We start from the raw sequence: 20150 nt of genomic DNA, 5'->3' as shown, positions 1-20150 counted from the left end.
CGCAGTTGTGACTAAAGACAAAGTAATAGAGGCAGGAGCCTTACCATCCACATGCTCAGCCCAAGCAGCAGAATTATATGCTGTAATCAGAGCCTGTGAAATACATGAAGGACAGGAGATTACAATATATACGGACAGTCAATACGTGTTCTCTGCAGTGCACCACCACGCAGCAGTGTGGAAAAACAGAGGGTTTAAAAGTTCTCAAGGAACAACCTTGACACACGCAGCACTTCTACTTCGATTGTTAGACGTTGTACAAAAACCAAAGACACTCGCGTTATGTAAATGCAAAGCGCACCAGACTGATAATTCAGAGGAAACGAAAGGCAATGCGTTTGCTGACCAAGCCGCAAAGGCAGCAGCCCAGCAAACGCCAGAAAAAACAGAGAAGGGGTTATTCCTTATAGAACAAGATGTACTATATGATGCACAACAACAAGCTCCTACGTCAGAGAAAGACAAGTGGATTTCGCGAGGAGCCACACAAGAGAAAGACCTATTCAAGTTAGACGGAAAACCTATCTTACCCTGCAGCCTGTATAAAACCGCTGCGGTTGTGAGTCATGGGGTAACCCATGTCTCAACAGGAGGGATGGTACATATAATACAACAACATTTTTACACTATAAATTTTTCCAATTTTGCAAAAAACTACTGTAGAGCATGCCTTATATGTTGTAAACATAATGCGCAGGGCAATCTAAGACCCAAACGAGGCCAATTCCCTAACCCTACACAACCGTTTCAGGCAATACATATGGACTTTGTGGAATTAACATGGTCACAGGGAGTGAAATACTGCCTAGTGATAATAGACACTTTTTCAAAGTGGGTGGAGATATACCCAGTAAAACATTGCGATGCAATCACAGTTGCCAAATGCCTGGTGTCCCACTGCTCATTCTGCCCTTACCAGACGCCTCATTCGCGGAGTAACAGTGGAAGTCCGCTACAAAGGCACGAAGAAACAATAGGTTTTCGTTGTCTCAACCCGGTGAAGAAAACAGCTGAACTGTACTCCTTTAGGATGGCTCTGGTAGGGTGTCCATGGTGGGCTAAGGGAATATTAGGAAGTCTTTTCTGTCTTATGGTAATGTTGATTCTATGGCTGGTACCAGACACTGAGGTGCAGGAGAAGAAAAGGTGGACTCCGGACGGAGTGCACCTCACTAGCATAAAAGGAGACGAAACCCATCCATTCCTACGGAACTATTGGTATCGATATGTATATGATGTGGTATCCAATAAGAATTTGACTAACTGCTACAAAGGCAAATGGTGATAGAGAATCGCATGGCGCTAGATCTTCTCACTGCAGCGCAGGGAGGAGTGTGCGTATTGTTGAACCAAACCTGTTGTACATACATTCCTGACAATGTGCATTCACCCAACATGACTAAGGCAATGCAAAGGCTGAAGGACTTGTAAATTGCTATGACCACCGACACAAGGACGCAGAACGACTATTGGATGTCCTGGTTCACTACCGGGGCTTGGTGGTCCATATTACTCAAATTGAGTATACCATTTTTTGCATTCTTTGTGATGTTCTTCTCTTGTTGTATCACAGTGATACCTTGTTTTCGTATAATGATTAATTCTGCCCTGAGCTCTGCTTTCCGAGCCCAGGAGAATATGTTTTTGTCCCTCACCCAAAACATGGAAACAGATGCAGATGAAGAGGAGCAGGGGTGGATGCATGACGCACCATGACGGACGGGCCGAAATCCTCACCGGCATGGCCCAGTCCCGAAGTTTAGAGATGCTACACCCTTGTCTCTTTTTATATCACAGCAAATGTATAATTAACATGATAAACAGGAGGGACTGTTAGAGTGTATCTGTGTATTTTATCATATTATTATCCTCCTATATGTGTACGTGCAACCCTTAACAACTAACCCATGGCCCAGAAAGGGTTGCAGACAAGATGTCCTCACAGGGGCCTACCAGATTGTGACGCAGGAATAAGAGACCTTGAGAAAGGAAACAGATTCTGTCAACATAGCAGGGGGCCCACCTTGAGATATGTAATGCTTTGTATTAACCCTGTTTCACGGAGGCCTCACACAGCATTGACTAGTTAAAGACAAGACCCATGTAACCCCTCCCCTACCCTATAAATAAAGAAGCCAAGGGACTGTCCGGTGTGACACTCAACAGAGGCGCAGATACTGTCTGTTGCACCTGAAGTGGGCACCCTTGCGCAAGTAAAACAGAAAGACGTGTGCTGTCTCGATTATTCCTGGGTCCTAGAAGTGGAAGTGTGTGAGTAGTAAGCTGCGGCGCTTCCTCACACAGGAGATTGTAGGAGTGAAAGCTACGGCGCTTTCTCCAACATAACTAGATTGTAGGAGTGAAAGCTACGGCGCTTTCTCCTAACACAGAGTGCGCAGGGCACAGGGCTGGGAGTCATCCTGGATGGGATGCCAGTCCATCGCATGGCAGACACAAACAGTCATAGTCATACGCACTATAATCTTAAGACGGTTCCTGAAGGTCAGCAATGGTACCTTGGCCTCAGTGTTCGCTGCCAGGACTTTGGCTCCACATTCCACCGATGCATAGTTATTAAAGTTCTGCACCTTCTTCATGACGACAGGGCTGCCATTGGAGGATGATGAGTGGGCAGACTGGCCTATCAGAGGAAGAGACGGACCTCACAGAAGGCAAACACCTGACGGGTGAGGGTGACTTCTCACCCCAAGTCTTCACAGATTAAATCTGAATTCACCATGTGTGACTTCTGTACCCCACATTCCTCCTCCTCATCATCATCATCATCATCAGCACAACTCACAGTGTGTTAGATCTGCATCTATCAGGGTGCCCCCATCAGGAAAGGTGACTCACTTTTCTCCTTCTCCATCATCTTCTTCTTCCACTCGTCAAAGGTGGGGATGTCACCATGGTCTTTGCCAGGGATGGATGGGTCCTCCTTGCCACTGGGAGTGTCGACGGCCTGTCATCGGCGGCAGAAGCAAAATCCCCGTGAGCAGCAAACTCACCAGGTGACCTACAACCTGTGCCCTGCGACAAACCTGTTTACCAATGAGCAGCTCCCGCAGAGGCTAAGGGACACACAACTTGCCTGTAGATCACAGTGACCATCTCCAGACGTACAACTGATAGAATCAGCAGCTCAGTCTATGTGAAGCAGGCAGTAACATTTACATGACATACAGAAGCCAGGAGTTGCGACTAGAAGTCCAAGACCAGAGCAAGTAGGAGGTCCAGCATGTTTCACACGCTCGCACACACACGCACACACACACACCATATCATATTAGTTGATACATCACCATTACTGAGGCTAATGTGACCCACACTGCCAGCGATACAATACATTAGATACACATTAAGCAACTAATGCGATACGACATGATTCACCCCTATTGCGATGCAGTGCAATTCAACACAATTTGATTGAACACAATGTGATTCAATGCGATATGATGCCAAAGAATATGACACTATGCAATTCAATACAGTACAGATACAGAACAGTTCAGAAAGGGGGAATCAATCTAAAAATTACTGGTCAAATATATTACTCGTCAAATATAAAATTACTGGTCAAAAATGATTTGTCACATTTCTAGAAAAAAGGCCTTATTAATTATTAATAAATCTGATTTTACCAACACAGAAATGTTAGAAACGATGCATCCCGAGTTCATCCTAAATTGTATCTGTTGTACACTTTATAAAATGAGGCAGTCTATCATAAACTCTTATTCCGGTGCACCGTTGCGAATGGGGGACTCTTACCATCCCTATATTATGTACATCATATATACAACACTGCAATACTGTAAGCAAGTTGACATATTCCGTTTTTTTAATATCTAATGTTTAAGAAAATTGTCATATAGTATAAAGAACACACCACCACACGCAAGTTCTCTTTTTATGCTATCAGAACAGTGGGATTCACATTTATAACTGTAACACCCAATACCAGCTATTTTCTGTGTAATAAAGAAATTAACATTTGTCTATATCAGTAAAACAATCTAATAAAAGTCCATGGAAAAATTAGTCAACATTTCAACTACATACGGCGAGAAGCCCGAACTCTTTCGGACTCAGCCATTGATAACAGACGCTATGGTCAGCTAGGTTTTCTAATGCTAACGTTAGCGGTGCGTCGTACACTACGTCCGGTGTCTGGTCAGTCTGTGGTTTTTGAGAATCGATACAAAATATTGCGCAAGATTAATGTGATGTGTCTGCAGTAATTAGCATGGTCCTCGAAGGATGTCATAGACACTGAAATTGCCCTTAATATGAAAAAGGCAAGGGTGTAAAATTTGGACTGCTAACTCGAGTGTGATTTTCAATTCCAGACCAGTCTGCACACGCATTTACATGCATGCAACAGTTTTATTACCTCGTAACTAGTCTGTAGGGTTTGCTGACTGTCCCAACGCTTTTCAGGTAGCTCATTTTAGGTTTATAATGGAACAATATAGATTTGCCGTATGATTTCCAGCTTGAGCCTCACGTCTAATGCGTGAGTCTTGTTTTTATACTCTTAACATATCATTATAATAAGCGGCTTCTTGGCATCACTAAAATATACCGCACATTGTTTTACTTACATTCCACTAAAATGCATAAATAGATAAATAAAACGAACAAACAAAGTTACGTTTCACTTTAAACCAACATGGCAGCGCGCCCTTATCCGCCATTTTAAAGAAACCAGTTAAATCCGAGCCGCGCTTCATCCGAACAGAAAATACCGGATAAGTGTTTGGCCAAAGCAGAACCCACAAGTTTATCCTGAAGTTGTTTAGCCAAGTCAGGGACCAGGTTAGCTTCAGGTTAGCAACTTTTGGTACTGACTGACCTAGACTGTAATGTACATTTGACGGGAAATCGCAGGTTTCCGTCAGTTTACCTGGTTTAACACAGCTGCTTGGTTACCAACTAAACCAGAGTTCTGGGTTACCCATCTGGGGTTAAACATGATCCATGTCGATTAAAAGAGATATTTCGACATAAACGTCTTCATTTTAAACAATGCTATGATAGCTTGAGGCCCAAAGTAAAAAAAGAGAAATTCAGCCGATTAGCCGCTAGCGTGCTAATTCCGGTCCCGAAAAGACAGACTGTCTCAATAAAATGTGATATTTAACAAACGTGTCAACCAGCAGTAGTAGCATTTATTAATATCCGTGCGTTATGACTGAAATGAGCTCATGTCAAACCATGGTCTTATACACAAGAAGAAAGGAGCACACAAAGTTGATTTTAAATATATTTATATTTATTTACTTATACTTAACCTATATATTATATATTTACTTATATTTAACCTATATATTAGATATATTTACTTGTATTTAACCCATATATATTACATATATTTACTTATTTAACCTATATATTACATATATATTTACTTATATTTAACCCATATATATTTACTTATATTTAACCCATATATATTTACTTTTACTGAACCTATGTATAATACATGCATATTTACATTTATTTACATATATACATTATATACATGGAGCAGGGACTAATGTCTCGCTCTCTTCTTTGGAGGCTCTTTGGCCGGGGGCTCGTCCCACACATCGACCTCGATCAGGGGGGCATAACCCTTCAGCCCCGGGTTGCCAGAGGTCTCCGCGATGTCAATTATATTTTTGTCTCCCACCTGTTCGGTGAATTTCGGGCAGGAGACGGCAACCCACAGGCGCTGCTTTATCCTGCGCCCCAGATCGAGGGAGTGGGGGCGAGGTCGGCCAGAAGGGTAGAGCAGCCTTGGTTCCACGAGCCGCCGGTACATCGCCCTGTACTCCTCCACGCTGCGCCCGTGGATCCTCAGCGGCTCTGTCCTCCTGGCCTCCCAAAGAGCCTCCAAGGCTGGGTCTGTGGGATCCTTTGGGGGTAAGGGTTGGAGATCCGGGAGATCCGCTTCATTTAGGGCTCGACGCTCGTCCCGGGCCTTCTGCTGCCTCTGGTCTGCCTCTTGAATCACTGTAACCTGAGACTCGCATTTTGGAAACAATATTGAAATTAATGCATGATATATTTGATGGATATTTTAACCAGAGAAGTTACAAAAATATTAACTTCAAACTTACCTCCTCCATCATGTGGATTTCAATCCAAAATAATCTGAAGACAACGTAGTAGTTCAGCAGGAGTTGAAAATCGGTCTTGATCTCAGAATGGTCAGGAGTCTGTCTGTCTGCTGTTATGATTCAAATTTGTAAAATACTGGTGATAACACTGCAGAATATTTGCGATGATTTAAGATGCTGGGCACCATGGATTCCCAAAGTAAACAACAAATCTTTGTATGAACAGCTTAAACTCAACTGATGTGCTGGTAAATGGTATAATAAATAGTATAATAAATATCTAGCCTGGCTGTGGAGGATGTCATTGATATTTCTAGCTGGCAGGAATGACCTTCAGATTTTTACATGTAAAACCTGTACAGATGTTCTATTTGGTCAGTCTGCCATTTGTACTGCACATTACCACAGTATGAATAAAGAGCAAGTAGCTCTTCTGGAAGAACCCAACTTCCATCATCCTGTTCTGGTCAGGATCTCAGTGGGCCTGGAGCCTATACTGAGCAGCGCAGGGCATGAGGCTGTACCCCATCCCTAACGTTGGATGGGATGGCCAGGCCATCGCAGGGGAGATACCCAGTCATACATTGTAGGCATATAAATGGTGTCACTCAGCTAAACTGCATGTCCAGAGTAGTTATGGGATTCCTATCTAATATGGTGAGATCATGCACCCCCCTCCCCCCCCAGCCCTGGAGGTATGAGGCATCGGTGCCAGTGTCCACTGTGCCACTCCACCCCTATTGCGATGCAGTGCAATTCAACAGAACAGCTGGCCAATAGATAGACGGGTTAGTAATGCGGGGAGGGGGCAGTCGGCCAACAGACAAGCGTGTTAGTAACAGGTCACCTCTGGCTGAGTTCCTCCAGGTAGCGTCCGCTGAGGGACATGTTCATCTCCAAGGCTTTAATGCGGTTGCTCAGCCTCATGAAGACAGACTCTTTCTGGTTGGATCCATGCACATGGTTCCCATTGGCCAGATCGGAGAAGTTCTGCTCAGCATAAAAGTCTGTGGCGGTCCGGTGGACCTGCCCATTGCTGGAGGTAACACTGAGGAGGTCCTCCAGGGACTCTTCCTGTTTGTCTGGGAGCATCTGAGGCGGCTCCGGGGACTCTGCAGAGTCTGCCTCTTTCTGGGCCTCCCCAGGCACAGCCTGGCCTCCCTCTGGATCTCCTGGAGGAGCTGGCACCTCCGTGGCCAGGGGGGTCTCAGGAGGGAGGACTTGAGTGGGTGTGGTGGTGCCTCGGTGCTCAGTGTCAGCCCTGGGGTCCTCTGAGAAGCTGCGGATGGAGACACTGACCTCACTGCTGGTGTCAAGAGTCCGGCTCTCCTGCTGCTCCTGAGCACCTCCCCTCAAGGACATAGCCCCCTTCTCCAGGAGCTCCTGGCTTGAGGACATAGGCATCTCAACCGAAGATGTGCCGATGGTCCCGGTTGTAGTGATGAAGCCTTGTAGCAGAGGAGACGGGGACTGGCTGGGCTCCAGGGCTGGAGTCTCGGCCATATGAGTAGGGCCGTGGGGGACCTCCGTCTGCCCGGGAATCTCCTCAAGGGTGGAGGTGGCTTCTTCCTCAGGAAGTGGCTGCACGGTGTGGTCCAGATGTTGAGTCGGTGGGGTGTGGATGTCACCCTGACGCCTACGTCGCCGGCCCAGAGTGACGGAGCACCACAGGCGGAGGTACTCCAGAAAGGTGGCACGGCAGGAGATCCCAGAGAGCTCCTTGCAGAGGGCGTTGCTCTCCAGCTGCCTGGGATCAGGCCCCCCTGAGGTCAAGGGCTCCCCCTCCTGGTCATCAGGCTCCACTGCAGTCACAGTTACCCGGTCAGATTCTTCCTCGTCCTCCTCATCCTCCACAAGGACCACAATCGGACTCTCTTCTGGCACGGGGGGCCCTGGATCCTCAGGAAGATCCGGCAATTCCGGATCCACAGTCTCATTCCTGGGGGGAGCACAACATGACCAAACCATCACCAAAGTCTGACCTGGCTGAGCTACAGTGAATTAAGCAGCTGATACAGTAATTAAACACAAAAACCCCCAGGTGGCGGCTGACGGGCATGATACTAATTAACCACCGCATCCATGTGAAGCACCCCCCCCCCGTGTGATCCGGTGGTTCTTGTATGGCACTCACTCTGGGACGGAGGTGGGGGGGAGGCTAAGCAGGGTCTCTGTCACAGAGGAATCATCAGTCACATTCGCAGCCTCCGCAGACACGTTTCCTGGGGGGAGAGGGTGGCTTTAATACTCGGTGGATTAGCAGGGTAACGATGGCGGGATAGCGGGAAACGTCGGGGCCTCGTACCGTCCTGAGTGGCACTGCCCCCCAACACGTTGACCGCAAGGTTGTTCACCATATTCAGGATGGCATCTATAGCAAAAAAACACGCACATACGCACACAGACACACAGTGAAAAGCCACATGGAGACAATCAGCCCCCACAGGGGCAGGGTTAGGTTACATTTTGCTGCAATGCTTTAACGGTGCCCCCTACAGGTTTACAGGGAAACTGACTTTTAATTTAATCATTAATATCACTCGCTGTGTGTAACCAATGGACTCGATTGAAGGGTCCATGTGGAGGAAGGAGGACACATTTATTCCCTGAAGAGTGTAAAACGACCCCGAACTCGTACCCGTGGCAGAGTCGATCAGGTTCTTGGAGGATTTGTCATCGACGGGTACGTAGCCGGGAAGGAAATCTGTGAGGGAGAGAGAGCAAGAGACGGCATTAAGGGCATTAAATGAGCAACTGCTCGCTCTCAAGCATGTTCAGCCCACCGTCCGACCGGCTCACCATAATCCTCATCCAGATCCTCGGTTCGGTCGGAAGGGAACTGCAACTCGGAGATCTCCTCGTACTCCTCTACCATGCTGGTCCCAAACACCCTGCGGAGTCCAATCGCCATCCAGCACGTCAGCTTCATGATCATTTAAAGCATAAATCATTCAGTGGGTGCTACAGTAAAATCCCGTTATAGTGGACTCGCATATAACGGAATATCGTCTATAACGGACAAGGTCCGCTGGTCCCGGCCATGCACCTTTAAGAACATGCAGAAAAAGCATCGAATATAGCGGACTCACATATAACGGAATTTCGCTTATAACGGACAAACAATTTGGTCCCCAGGGCCGCTTTTAACTGTAGTTTTGTTCGGCTATAACAGACATGCAGGCTCCGCCTACAAGGCGCGCGGTGTGCCGGTGATATCCAGCTCAAATACATAGTCGGGATTATTAATAGTCAGGCATCTGATCAGGTAAAGTTGGATTACTACATGTACAATATAATAATCTATACCACAAGTGTGTCTGCTGTGGTGTGGCATGAGTAAATAGTGTCCTGTAGTTGTGTTCTGGGCTACAGCAACTCTGGATATAACGGACTCTGGATATAACGGGCTTTGGATATAACGGACTTTGGATATAATGGACTGTTTTGCCAGGTCCCTTGAAGTCCTTTATAACTGGATTTTACTGTAGTGCAAAATATAATTGAAAACGCACAATAACGACACAGTGAGATAACGAGCCAAAAAGGTGTTCACAGACACGGTACCTGATCAGGCTGAGGGGGCAGAAATGTTCAGACCCAAAATGGGACAGCAGTTCCACCTACAGGGGGCACGATTTTTAAGAAACAGATTAAGAAAAGGTTCTATCATAAAACATGTATCAGTTTAAAAAATAGCTAGGAGTGAGAATGACGGTTATGCCACGACAGCGCTAACCTTGATGTACTTGATGAACGTCTGAAGCGATGGAACGGAGAAGAAGAGGGAAAAAAGTGAGCGTGGAGGCCAGCTTCATGCCAAGAGCAACTTAGCAACCAGAGATTAAAAAAGCACTCAGATAACCTAGAAACATGGGGGAGGGGGGCTAAAAGGGGGTCAGTAAGGGTCTGGGGGCATGCCAGAGGATTGGGGCGAATCAGGCACGTTCCACATGCAAGCCTGACTGCCTGTGTGCATGAAATGGCTACTGGCAGAGTTTTGCAGCATTTTAGCTCAGTTCCAGATCACTGAAGGTCTCTACTGACTACAGATCAAGAGACAGGAAGTTAGAAACGACAGGGCATGAGACAGGACATGCGAGAGGGCATGCTCGGGGGGGGGCATGCTCCAAAGGGGGCCTCTTCTAGAGCCTGGGGGGTTCACATGACTACCATCTGCTGGTGTCTCTAATGAAAGTCGGTATGTTGGGCTGGTGTCCGCAAACCCTAGGCTGTAGGATTGCTGAGATTTTGCAGACCTTAACTGCACTGAGATTCACCCTGTAAATAAAGGTGACAAGCTCCTTACTGATGGCTTAAGAGGGGCTGTGCTGGAAAATCTCTTAGGACTCGATCAACGCTCTGACCAGCTCTGGCAGACTGTCCTTGGCATCTCCCATGATGCATCGGGGCTGGCCCTACCTTGACGTATTTGGCGTAGAGCTGCTCGTCCAGCGGGAAGCTCTGCACCGTGCGTTTGTCCTGGGCGTGGAAGGTGCCCAGCTTCATCCACTTGTTGGTCGGATACCTGGCAGAGGGAGATGGAGGAAGAGAAGGCTAAGCAGCCTGGAGCTTCGCTTGATACACAGCTAAGGTGTGTCGGAGGCAGAATGTGGCTGACCGGTCGCTGATGGACACCAGGAAGTCCTTGGGCGTGGAAGAGAACAGCTCAAAGTTGGCGATGTCCAGCTGCTTCACCTGGATGGGTTCGCACAGCTCTATGACAAACCTGGGAGGAGGAAGCAGCTGGTAAAGAGCTCAGGAGTCTCCAGAGGTCACGTTGCTGAGCACAGGTACCATGCCCTCAGCTCAGGACTGCTAAGCACACCTCAACACGCTCGCCAACACAGACCGGTAAGCAAAACACAAGAAAAACACAAAAATATAAAAGTAAAAAATAATATATAGCAAACTGAAAAGAATATACAAGAAAACAAGTTTCTGACGGTCACAGAAATGGGATGGAGCTTCTGGTTTTGAATTGCACTTTCCCCAAAGGTTACTGCTGACTTTGGGGTCTACCATGACATATAGTACAGAAGAGTGTGAACTCACCAGATCTTGTTGCTGCAGGGGTTGAGCATGTAGAGGTCCATGTTCTCCATGAGAATCGCTGAGGTGCTCTGAAAAGCACGGACCTTCTCACCAACCGTTCGACTTGAGACATGAGAGAGACTGTCCCATCTCTTAACACGCTTACTCTTAGACACATCAAGCCTTTAAGAACTAATGGGTTCGCAGGTGTATCCAAGACGGCTTTCAGGAACATATAGATCTGAGATCTGGAGCATATTCTGGATGGTGACATGAACCATCAATCTTTTAAATGCCTCCATGTCAGGGTTTCAGAGGGTTTGGAGACCTTCAGAGTGTTAGAGTGTATCTGTGTATTTTATCATATTATTATCCTCTTATATGTGTACGTGCAACCCTTAACAACTAACCCATGGCCCAGAAAGGGTTGCAGACAAGATGTCCTCACAGGGGCCTACCAGATTGTGACGCAGGAATAAGAGACCTTGAGAAAGGAAACAGATTCTGTCAGCATAGCAGGGGGCCCACCTTGAGATATGTAATGCTTTGTATTAACCCTGTTTCACGGAGGCCTCACACAGCATTGACTAGTTAAAGACAAGACCCATGTAACCCCTCCCCTACCCTATAAATAAAGAAGCCAAGGGACTGTCCGGTGTGACACTCAACAGAGGCGCAGATACTGTCTGTTGCACCTGAAGTGGGCACCCTTGCGCAAGTAAAACAGAAAGACGTGTGCTGTCTCGATTATTCCTGGGTCCTAGAAGTGGAAGTGTGTGAGTAGTAAGCTGCGGCGCTTCCTCACACAGGAGATTGTAGGAGTGAAAGCTACGGCGCTTTCTCCAACATAACTAGATTGTAGGAGTGAAAGCTACGGCGCTTTCTCCTAACACAGAGTGCGCAGGGCACAGGGCTGGGAGTCACCCTGGATGGGATGCCAGTCCATCGCATGGCAGACACAAACAGTCATAGTCATACGCACTATAATCTTAAGACGGTTCCTGAAGGTCAGCAATGGTACCTTGGCCTCAGTGTTCGCTGCCAGGACTTTGGCTCCACATTCCACCGATGCATAGTTATTAAAGTTCTGCACCTTCTTCATGACGACAGGGCTGCCATTGGAGGATGATGAGTGGGCAGACTGGCCTATCAGAGGAAGAGACGGACCTCACAGAAGGCAAACACCTGACGGGTGAGGGTGACTTCTCACCCCAAGTCTTCACAGATTAAATCTGAATTCACCATGTGTGACTTCTGTACCCCACATTCCTCCTCCTCATCATCATCATCATCATCAGCACAACTCACAGTGTGTTAGATCTGCATCTATCAGGGTGCCCCCATCAGGAAAGGTGACTCACTTTTCTCCTTCTCCATCATCTTCTTCTTCCACTCGTCAAAGGTGGGGATGTCACCATGGTCTTTGCCAGGGATGGATGGGTCCTCCTTGCCACTGGGAGTGTCGACGGCCTGTCATCGGCGGCAGAAGCAAAATCCCCGTGAGCAGCAAACTCACCAGGTGACCTACAACCTGTGCCCTGCGACAAACCTGTTTACCAATGAGCAGCTCCCGCAGAGGCTAAGGGACACACAACTTGCCTGTAGATCACAGTGACCATCTCCAGACGTACAACTGATAGAATCAGCAGCTCAGTCTATGTGAAGCAGGCAGTAACATTTACATGACATACAGAAGCCAGGAGTTGCGACTAGAAGTCCAAGACCAGAGCAAGTAGGAGGTCCAGCATGTTTCACACGCTCGCACACACACGCACACACACACACCATATCATATTAGTTGATACATCACCATTACTGAGGCTAATGTGACCCACACTGCCAGCGATACAATACATTAGATACACATTAAGCAACTAATGCGATACGACATGATTCACCCCTATTGCGATGCAGTGCAATTCAACACAATTTGATTGAACACAATGTGATTCAATGCGATATGATGCCAAAGAATATGACACTATGCAATTCAATACAGTACAGATACAGAACAGTTCAGAAAGGGGGAATCAATCTAAAAATTACTGGTCAAATATATTACTCGTCAAATATAAAATTACTGGTCAAAAATGATTTGTCACATTTCTAGAAAAAAGGCCTTATTAATTATTAATAAATCTGATTTTACCAACACAGAAATGTTAGAAACGATGCATCCCGAGTTCATCCTAAATTGTATCTGTTGTACACTTTATAAAATGAGGCAGTCCATCATAAACTCTTATTCCGGTGCACCGTTGCGAATGGGGGACTCTTACCATCCCTATATTATGTACATCATATATACAACACTGCAATACTGTAAGCAAGTTGACATATTCCGTTTTTTTAATATCTAATGTTTAAGAAAATTGTCATATAGTATAAAGAACACACCACCACACGCAAGTTCTCTTTTTATGCTATCAGAACAGTGGGATTCACATTTATAACTGTAACACCCAATACCAGCTATTTTCTGTGTAATAAAGAAATTAACATTTGTCTATATCAGTAAAACAATCTAATAAAAGTCCATGGAAAAATTAGTCAACATTTCAACTACATACGGCGAGAAGCCCGAACTCTTTCGGACTCAGCCATTGATAACAGACGCTATGGTCAGCTAGGTTTTCTAATGCTAACGTTAGCGGTGCGTCGTACGCTACGTCCGGTGTCTGGTCAGTCTGTGGTTTTTGAGAATCGATACAAAATATTGCGCAAGATTAATGTGATGTGTCTGCAGTAATTAGCATGGTCCTCGAAGGATGTCATAGACACTGAAATTGCCCTTAATATGAAAAAGGCAAGGGTGTAAAATTTGGACTGCTAACTCGAGTGTGATTTTCAATTCCAGACCAGTCTGCACACGCATTTACATGCATGCAACAGTTTTATTACCTCGTAACTAGTCTGTAGGGTTTGCTGACTGTCCCAACGCTTTTCAGGTAGCTCATTTTAGGTTTATAATGGAACAATATAGATTTGCCGTATGATTTCCAGCTTGAGCCTCACGTCTAATGCGTGAGTCTTGTTTTTATACTCTTAACATATCATTATAATAAGCGGCTTCTTGGCATCACTAAAATATACCGCACATTGTTTTACTTACATTCCACTAAAATGCATAAATAGATAAATAAAACGAACAAACAAAGTTACGTTTCACTTTAAACCAACATGGCAGCGCGCCCTTATCCGCCATTTTAAAGAAACCAGTTAAATCCGAGCCGCGCTTCATCCGAACAGAAAATACCGGATAAGTGTTTGGCCAAAGCAGAACCCACAAGTTTATCCTGAAGTTGTTTAGCCAAGTCAGGGACCAGGTTAGCTTCAGGTTAGCAACTTTTGGTACTGACTGACCTAGACTGTAATGTACATTTGACGGGAAATCGCAGGTTTCCGTCAGTTTACCTGGTTTAACACAGCTGCTTGGTTACCAACTAAACCAGAGTTCTGGGTTACCCATCTGGGGTTAAACATGATCCATGTCGATTAAAAGAGATATTTCGACATAAACGTCTTCATTTTAAACAATGCTATGATAGCTTGAGGCCCAAAGTAAAAAAAGAGAAATTCAGCCGATTAGCCGCTAGCGTGCTAATTCCGGTCCCGAAAAGACAGACTGTCTCAATAAAATGTGATATTTAACAAACGTGTCAACCAGCAGTAGTAGCATTTATTAATATCCGTGCGTTATGACTGAAATGAGCTCATGTCAAACCATGGTCTTATACACAAGAAGAAAGGAGCACACAAAGTTGATTTTAAATATATTTATATTTATTTACTTATACTTAACCTATATATTATATATTTACTTATATTTAACCTATATATTAGATATATTTACTTGTATTTAACCCATATATATTACATATATTTACTTATTTAACCTATATATTACATATATATTTACTTATATTTAACCCATATATATTTACTTATATTTAACCCATATATATTTACTTTTACTGAACCTATGTATAATACATGCATATTTACATTTATTTACATATATACATTATATACATGGAGCAGGGACTAATGTCTCGCTCTCTTCTTTGGAGGCTCTTTGGCCGGGGGCTCGTCCCACACATCGACCTCGATCAGGGGGGCATAACCCTTCAGCCCCGGGTTGCCAGAGGTCTCCGCGATGTCAATTATATTTTTGTCTCCCACCTGTTCGGTGAATTTCGGGCAGGAGACGGCAACCCACAGGCGCTGCTTTATCCTGCGCCCCAGATCGAGGGAGTGGGGGCGAGGTCGGCCAGAAGGGTAGAGCAGCCTTGGTTCCACGAGCCGCTGGTACATCGCCCTGTACTCCTCCACGCTGCGCCCGTGGATCCTCAGCGGCTCTGTCCTCCTGGCCTCCCAAAGAGCCTCCAAGGCTGGGTCTGTGGGATCCTTTGGGGGTAAGGGTTGGAGATCCGGGAGATCCGCTGCATTTAGGGCTCGACGCTCGTCCCGGGCCTTCTGCTGCCTCTGATCTGCCTCTTGAATCAGTGTAACCTGAGACTCGCATTTTGGAAACAATATTGAAATTAATGCATGATATATTTGATGGATATTTTAACCAGAGAAGTTACAAAAATATTAACTTCAAACTTACCTCCTCCATCATGTGGATTTCAATCCAAAATAATCTGAAGACAACGTAGTAGTTCAGCAGGAGTTGAAAATCGGTCTTGATCGCAGAATGGTCAGGAGTCTGTCTGTCTGCTGTTATGATTCAAACTTTGTAAAATGCTGGTGATAACACTGCAGAATATTTGCGATGATTTAAGATGCTGGGCACCATGGATTCCCAAAGTAAACAACAAATCTTTGTATGAACAGCTTAAACTCAACTGATGTGCTGGTAAATGGTATAATAAATAGTATAATAAATATCTAGCCTGGCTGTGGAGGATGTCATTGATATTTCTAGCTGGCAGGAATGACCTTCAGATTTTTACATGTAAAACCTGTACAGATGTTCTATTTGGTCAGTCTGCCATTTGTACTGCACATTACCACAGTATGAATAAAGAGCAAGTAGCTCTTCTGGAAGAACCCAACTTCCATCATCCTGTTCTGGTCAGGATCTCAGTGGGCCTGGAGCCTATACTGAGCAGCGCAGGGCATGAGGCTGTACCCCATCCCTAACGTTGGATGGGATGGCCAGGCCATCGCAGGGGAGATACCCAGTCATACATTGTAGGCATATAAATGGTGTCACTCAGCTAAACTGCATGACCAGAGTAGTTATGGGATTCCTATCTAATATGGTGAGATCATGCACCCCCCTCCCCCCCCAGCCCTGGAGGTATGAGGCATCGGTGCCAGTGTCCACTGTGCCACTCTTCTAGAACATATTAGTAAATGTCCACACCACTCATATTTGTAACACTATAGTTCAGGAGTGTCTGTGTGGCCAGTTTAACCACAGTTTTCATTATTTTCATTTTTTCGGAAGCTTTTTAAATTCCGGGTTCTTTTGAGAACTAAAATTGCAATTGTAATGCTGTTAACAATGTGTACTGGATGCATATCTGACTTTCAGAGTTTTTTTAGTCCTGCTCTCTGTTTAGCCCAGTTCCTTAGTTGTGTTACTTAATGATTTCTTTAGTTCATTCTTATTTCTCCCAGCTTGTTTCGGACCCCTCGCGGTCTTTTTGCTTAGTATTTTACCCCAGGGTGCTCTGTTTTTCTTTAATAAACCCCATTTTCGTCTTGGAGCTGCTAGTGGATCATCACCTTTTTCCTGCCTGTGCCATAAAAGATTAGCCTTTTCAGAAAGTATAGGCAGCGCTGTGCTTCGCCTACTACCACTTAGACGTTTTTTGTTGCAAGCACAGGTCACAGACCTGTCTTCAAATTTTATATTGCAAGTTTAGTGACAAACACCGAAAATAATTGCCAGGTCACAAGCACAGAACCCCTCTAGCCTTTAAGACAAGGGGGGCAAATAAATAATCCAAGTGTGCAGAAAATCAATAAAATGAAAATTAGACACAAACTAATTCAACTCAAGAAAGAAAATATTATTAAGCTAAGAGAAGTAGAGTTTTTAAGTTTACCATTCATGTAGTACTGGAGACTCACTCAGACCATAGAATCATACAGAATAGCATTAAAGACACAATTTAGTAATTTAAGCATCCAAAATGAGTAAAAGAGGGGCAGGGCGACTGCTCATTTGTACTACTCCCTGTATACTTTCTCATAATGCTACACCATGGGGTTCCTACAACAGGCCTTGAAGAAACCTCTGTCCGGGACAGGTTACTTGTCATACAGGTGGACCACAGTCATCATCAATGATGAGATAAATACCTATTTCATTAAATGATTTAAAAATAACACTTGAATATTCTAATGGAACGGTAATTCAACGTGTACCGGCAAGAAACCTTCAGCATACAACACAATGTTTTAAGCAGCAGACATGCTTTAATCACAGGACTTGTTCACCATGTCACATTAGGCAAACAGTCTTGTCCTGACAAACTGCAACTACTGTACAAGAGACGTATCCAAGAAACGGTCATATATAACATGCCTTCAGAAATTCATGACACACTGTCTGATATTGCAATACAGTTCATAAAAATGCCCAGGGGGAACCTAAAACAAAAGGAAGATGACACTTCACGATTCTAATACACATATCACTTAATTTCAGAGTACCGCAATTCACATAACTTCTACTATAAGAATCCCACACCGACATGCCAGTTAAAATCAGGCTCAGATGACGCTTCTAGCTGCAGAAGAAAAATACATTTGTGACCAACTTAAATTCGGCCTCAATGTCTGCCTCTTAAAATGCGACACTTCATTCCCAATATATTTGTCTAAATACAAATAGATTTCATAATGCGGTCGATTTGCTGAGCAATACATGATCTGTCTATACATATCCAGGCGACGGCTTTTTGTTCCGCTGATACAATCATGTAACCTTGTTAGCTTTGACATGTGGTGACATTACAGTGACATTGTTTTAAAATACTCTACAGTAAAATAGAACAAGTGTAAGGTGATTAGAGGCTACTTGAATAAAATTAAGAATGTCGACAAAACAGAATGAACCTTTAAATGTTTCACGTTAAAGAAAGCGTCTATGTTTGTATGTTAAACACCTGTTGGCATAAGCGCATGCAGTTTACGACCGTATGCTTCTCCATCACCTATCAAACACTAGGCCCGACGGTGCTTAGACAACCACACATAACATGCAAACCAGAAAAATATGCACATGCTTCTGGTGGATTTCAATAGTTTTGTATGTTTATTTTTTATTTATTTAAATGTCGATTAGGTTTTCTTCTAAACCGTGTATGTACTGAATGAAAAATACAGCAAGCTTTAAGACCAGCTAAAGATGGTATTGCTAGCCAGCTCCCTCCTGGCGTTGACCGCAGCATTAAGAGCAAATATACACGAACCTGGCTAAAGTGTCTCGGGGATAGTTAGCCGCATCTTAGAAACGTAAGAGCCCCACTGTTCGCAGCGTTACATCAGCTAGCGGCTCGCGCCACACCGCACACTCCCTCGCGCTCAGTGCCATTGACGTGTCCGACATATTACCGTCTCCATTTCCCTTACTAACCGATAGGTGGTAAAGTAAGAAAATGAAACTTCGCTCACTTTTCGCTCAGAAATCTCACTGCAAAGTGGATGACGACTGGTTCTGTTGAATTAGGACTAAGTTTCATTAAGTGTGACACATGGTGCAGCTCAGTTACTGGTGTTAACATGGCATCCTCAGTAAGCATCTCAAATCAGGCACCCGGATGCTATAAGCATAGGCCTCGGGGGTCACCTTGTAGGAAAGCCAACATTTACTGAAAAGCCATCTTTATTAAAAAATAACTAAGGCTTTATTCTTTAAAGTCTTTAACGTGTTTTAATGCGACTGCTAAATGCATTTTTCTAGCTCGTACTGTTATAAATTAAATGCTGTTAACCAGGTGCACTCGTAGTTACAGCTTTCTCTGGACCTGACCCTACACTGGGTACATGCATGGGGACCATTGCTGACATAAGGATCTAATGCCTAGGTGTCGAGTCTCACGGTTAAAACCCCCAGTCCCCGTGTGGCTCGGGGTTCATCAGCTGGTAAAGATTGGTAGATTCCATGAGAGGTACCCCTTTAAATACGCTTTATTCCCACCACCTCACAAAATTAGTACATTTTAAAAACACAACCGTGGTGCATACATATAACAAAACATATGTACAACTTTTATTTTGAATAATAAAACACACGGTCATGGTACATTTTAAAAACTCATTTGATAAATGTACATAAACATTTTTGTACAAGCTTGAAAAATACAACACACGAGTACATGATACATTTTGAAACACTTGTGCAACTTTGAAAATAAAAAAACTTTATGTTACATTAACAAAATCTCCTTTGATAAAAACCCTACAAAATTTTTACAACTTTGCTTTTGTAAAATAAAAGCCATGTTCATATTAGATTTCAAAACTAATTCACAAAATGAATGCATAAAACTTTGTACATTTTAAAAATACGTTTGTGCTGCAAACAAATAACAGAATGTTTTTGTAAAACACCCTGTTGGGTTATAAGTGAACAGTAGTAGGTCTAAGGTTGCCACCACCGTTGAGAACTACATTTCCCATAATGCACCAGCAAAATGGCTGCTGATCACAAATGAAAACACCTGAACAGGAATGGTAGCTCAGTCTTCAAACAAGCCAAGGAACAGCACAGCAAGCTCTACTCAAGAGTTTACTCCAAAGACACCAATGGTTGGTAAATGTTATTAGGTTATATTAGTTAAAAAGAATTAAAATGCAAAAGCTTTCATTTTGATTTAATTGTCTGTTTGACGTTTGATTGTCTTTATTACATTTGATGTTTAACTGTTCTGTTGTTTGAAGCGAGCATTTAATGGAATTTATTATTTGATTTAACTTAATTCACTAGATTAATTTTATTAATTCATTTGAAATACTTAGAATGGTTCATTTGTTTACCTTAATTTAATT

At 44.2% G+C, this 20150-nt stretch overlaps 2 protein-coding genes across 4 annotated transcripts in view; both read right to left on the bottom strand.

The window, feature by feature from the left end:
• Window positions 1-20150, bottom strand: part of LOC125716670 (uncharacterized protein C22orf31-like) — a 60839-nt gene that overhangs the window by 8614 nt on the left and 32075 nt on the right. The window lies entirely within an intron of this gene.
• On the bottom strand, window positions 4171-16583 carry LOC125716673 (uncharacterized protein C22orf31-like). Of its 3 annotated transcripts, none has more exons than XM_048989256.1 (2): window positions 15751-16583; window positions 4171-6007 (listed from the first exon to the last, which is right to left on the bottom strand). In XM_048989256.1, exons 1-2 carry the CDS (start codon window positions 15760-15762, stop codon window positions 5540-5542), a joined length of 480 nt encoding a protein of 159 aa, XP_048845213.1. In that variant the 5' UTR covers window positions 15763-16583; the 3' UTR covers window positions 4171-5539. The 3 variants fall into 3 exon arrangements, with proteins under 3 accessions (XP_048845213.1, XP_048845211.1, XP_048845212.1); XM_048989254.1 differs by lacking the exon at window positions 15751-16583 and adding an exon at window positions 6108-6848 and having other exon boundaries at window positions 4171-6013; XM_048989255.1 differs by lacking the exon at window positions 15751-16583 and adding an exon at window positions 6108-6847.

The sequence above is a fragment of the Brienomyrus brachyistius genome, chromosome 21 (genome assembly GCF_023856365.1).
Source record: "Brienomyrus brachyistius isolate T26 chromosome 21, BBRACH_0.4, whole genome shotgun sequence".
NCBI classification, from domain to species: domain Eukaryota; kingdom Metazoa; phylum Chordata; class Actinopteri; order Osteoglossiformes; family Mormyridae; genus Brienomyrus; species Brienomyrus brachyistius.
Note: the sequence above shows the minus strand (reverse complement) of the source record. Positions and strands in the feature narration are given on the sequence as shown.